Below are 3672 nucleotides of genomic sequence, written 5' to 3' on the forward strand. Positions count from 1 at the left end.
GAACGGTACACACACACACCGCAAGAACAGTACGATACACACACTGTAACAACAGTGTACACACACATCATCATCATCAAGTTCAAGTTCTCAAGTTCAAGTTCTTTAATAGTTGTCATACAGAAGTACAGAATACTTTCATACAAAATGCTTCTTACTGTTACGCTCCAGAGACTGTGCTAGACAAGATAGTATCAAATAACATAATAACATAATATAGCATGAATTTAGAAGAAGAAAATGAGGTCACAGTGTTCGGTATAGACATATGTACAATGTTCTGAGTTACCATATAATATACAATACACAATACTATGCAGTGTACTAATGTACAGTACTATCTAGTGCAAAGCAGAAATGGGATGAGGTACAATTTTAGGTACAATTTACAGTAAGGTGTACGAGTTGTAGTGCAATCCTTCATCCATAAATATAAAGTGTGGGGAGTGGGTGCTACAGTGTGTTTGTTTAAAGTGGGTGTGTGCTATAAAGTGTGTGGAGTGGGTGCTACAGTGTGTTTGTTTAAAGTGAGTGTGTGCGTGTGGATGTGTGTGCTATGTGTGTTTGGTGGTTGTTGTTGTGTAGTGTTCATTCATTGTTCGTTTAGCAGCCTGATGGCCTGGGGATAGAAGCTACTTCTGAGTCTTTCTGTGCTCGCCTTGAGACTCCTGTATCGCTTGCCTGACGGCAGCAGTTCAAAGAGGCAGTTGTTCGGGTGGCTCGAGTCCTTAATAATTCTCTTAGCCTTCCCCTTGCAACGCTTGTAGTAAATGTTCTGGAGGGTGGGGAGCCCCCCTCCAATTGTGCGTTCGGCTGAACGTGTCACTCTTTGTAGTCTGCTTTGGTCTTTTGCAGTGCTATTCCCAAACCAGGAGGTGATGTTGCCGGTCAAGATGCTCTCTATTGTACATGAGTAGAAGTTCTTAAGGATCTTCTGGCTGACTTGGAACTTCCTTAGGCGCCTGAGGAAGTAGAGGCGTTGTCGTGCCTTCTTCACCACACTGTTAATGTGTGTGGTCCATGTCAAGTCCTCGGATATGTGGGCTCCGAGGTACTTGAAGCTGTTGACTCTCTCAACCGGTGCCCCGTCGATGCTGAGGGGGCTGTAGTCCTTGACCCCCGACCTCCTGAAGTCCACAATCATCTCCTTTGTTTTGCTGACGTTCAGGGAGAGGCTGTTTTCCTGGCACCATCCCGCCAGGACCTTGACCTCTTCCAGGTAGGCCCTCTCGTCGTTGGCAGAGATCAGGCCCACCACCACTGTGTCGTCAGCAAATTTGATGATTGTATTGCTACTCCGCTGAGCCACACAGTCGTGTGTGTACAGGGAGTAGAGGAGGGGACTCAGAACACAGCCCTGGGGGGCCCCTATGTTGAGGGTGATGGATGAGGAGGTGCAGTTGCCTGCTCTCACCACCTGGGGTCTGCCAGTCAGGAAGTCCAAGACCCACTGGCAGAGGTCATAGCCCAAGCCCAGGTCCCTGAGCTTGGCTATGAGTATGGAGGGGACTATGGTATTGAATGCCGAGCTGTAGTCGATGAATAGCATTCTCACATAGTTCCCCTGCCTCTTGTCCAGGTGTGATGCTGCTGTGTGCAGCACATGGGATATGGCGTCCTCCGTGGACCTGTTGGGGCGGTATGCAAATTGCAGGGGGTCCGTGTTGATGGGGAGGGAGGAGCAGATGTAGCCCTTTACTAGCTTCTCGAAGCACTTCATGGCTATGGAGGTGAGAGCTACAGGGCGGTAGTCGTTGAGGCAAGCAGGCTTGGATTTTTTGGGTACAGGGATAATAGTGGACTTCTTCAGGCAGGTGGGGATGACAGCCTGTTCTAAGGACAGGTTAAATATGTCAGTGAATACTGGGGCCAGTTGGTCGGCACAGACTTTTAGGACGCGGCCGGGGATGCCGTCTGGACCTGCTGCCTTCCTGATATTCACTTTTTTAAAGGTCCGCCTCATCATCATTATCATCATCATTATCATACATATATTATTTTCATACACATGCACACAAACACACATGCATAACCATCACACGTGGACATCCACTACTGTCTCAGTTATTATTATTATTATTATTATTATTATTATTATATTATTATTATTATTATTATTATTATTATTATTATTATTATTATTATTATTATTATTATTATTATTATTATTATTATTATTTGTGACACATCTATATGCCATAGTAATACTGTAATATTGTCAACTCTGTACTCTGTAACACTGTGTGTGTATTTATGTGTGTGTTTCTGTGTGTGTGTTTGTCTGTGTATTTCTGTGTGTGTGTGTGTGTGTGTGTTTCTGTGTGTGTGTGTGTGTGTGTGTGTGTGTGTGTGTTTCTGTGTGTGTGTGTGTGTGTGTGTGTGTGTGTGTGTGTGTGTGGTGTGTGTGTTTCTGTGTGTGTGTGTATGTGTGTGTGTGTGTGTGTGTGTGTGTGTGTGTGCGCATGTAGATTACGGGTTGCCATCCAGTCCCAGGGTGTATGGTGGTCCAGACTCGTCCTTCCAGAAGTGTGTGTGAGTATTACATTACAGAGGAGGGCGTGGAGGTGAGGGTGTCTCAGGAGGTAGAGCAGTCGTCTGCTAATCTGAAGGTTCCCGGTTCCATACCGGCTCCTCCTTGAGCAACTTGCAATGGGCCTGGTCTACAAGATACACTACACGACCAAGGTACCCATGTACATGTCAAAATACTTCCCAAAGGTCAGTGAATACCACGACCACAACACCAGAGGGAGTTCCACAAATCATGTTAAACCCAGATTCGGCTCAAACAAGGGACTAAACACGTTTCGCAATTATGCCACATCAATGTGGAACGCCCTACCCAAAGCTGTAAAGGAATGTGAATCACTACCCACTTTCAAAAACACTGCAATTCGAAACTGGACCCTGTAAATGTCCTAACACAACCCCCCCCCCCCCCCCCCCCCAATGTACAGTAAATGACCAAGTATGGTCTTGTCAATATTCCAATGTACAGTTTTGCTTGTTCAGTTGTACAGTGTCCCCCACCCACCCCTCCAACAAATAGCAACAAAGAAGCACAATTAAAGATGTTATGTAACATTCGTATGTAGAATAATAATTTAAAGGTGCTATAGATAACATTTCTATGTAGAGTAATCATTTAAAGGTGCTATAATAATAATAATATATTTTTAAATAATTCATTTATTTTGTATAACGCTTTTCAAAGACCCAAAGTCGCTGACAATAGGCAAAAAATAAACAAAGAAAACAAAGAAACATAGAACCACAGGGAAACGGAGGACAATAAGTATACACAGGAACATAAAACCACAAGTAACGGATAACAAATACGGGGGTGAGTAGGGGAGACAGTCGGGAGGAGAGTAAGGGAAAACCAAGGGGGTGGGGGGGGGGGGGGGGGGGGCAGGAGAGGAAAGAACGTGGGGCAGGGGGAAATGGTGGCGAGTTGGAGGATGGTGGTTATGGGTAAGGAAGGTTGAATGCTTGGGAGAACAGGTAGGTTTTGAGTCTGGATTTGAAGGTGGAGAGTGAGGGAGAGTCTCTGATGGTCTGAGGGAGGGAGTTCCAGAGTCGGGGTGCAGCTCGTGAGAATGCTCGGTCACCAAAACTTTTGAGTTTGGATGACGGGACAGTGAGGGAAGCAGTGGAAGAGGACCGGAGGTC

The 3672-nt window shown here is 45.6% G+C and overlaps 1 protein-coding gene across 1 annotated transcript in view; it reads left to right on the forward strand.

Annotated features, from left to right (window-relative positions):
* The window catches only part of LOC311248644 (arf-GAP with SH3 domain, ANK repeat and PH domain-containing protein 1-like), a gene marked incomplete at its 3' end in the record, with an annotated part of 66834 nt that extends 64298 nt beyond the window's left edge, over positions 1-2536 (forward strand). The window contains 1 exon segment of the mRNA XM_084339498.1: positions 2469-2536. Coding sequence (XP_084195624.1) covers positions 2469-2536 — 68 coding nt within the window.
* Between the last annotated feature and the right edge of the window lie 1136 nt (positions 2537-3672).

The sequence above is a fragment of the Notolepis coatsorum genome, assembly GCF_963971535.1.
Source record: "Notolepis coatsorum genome assembly, contig: SCAFFOLD_965, whole genome shotgun sequence".
Classification (NCBI taxonomy): domain Eukaryota; kingdom Metazoa; phylum Chordata; class Actinopteri; order Aulopiformes; family Paralepididae; genus Notolepis; species Notolepis coatsorum.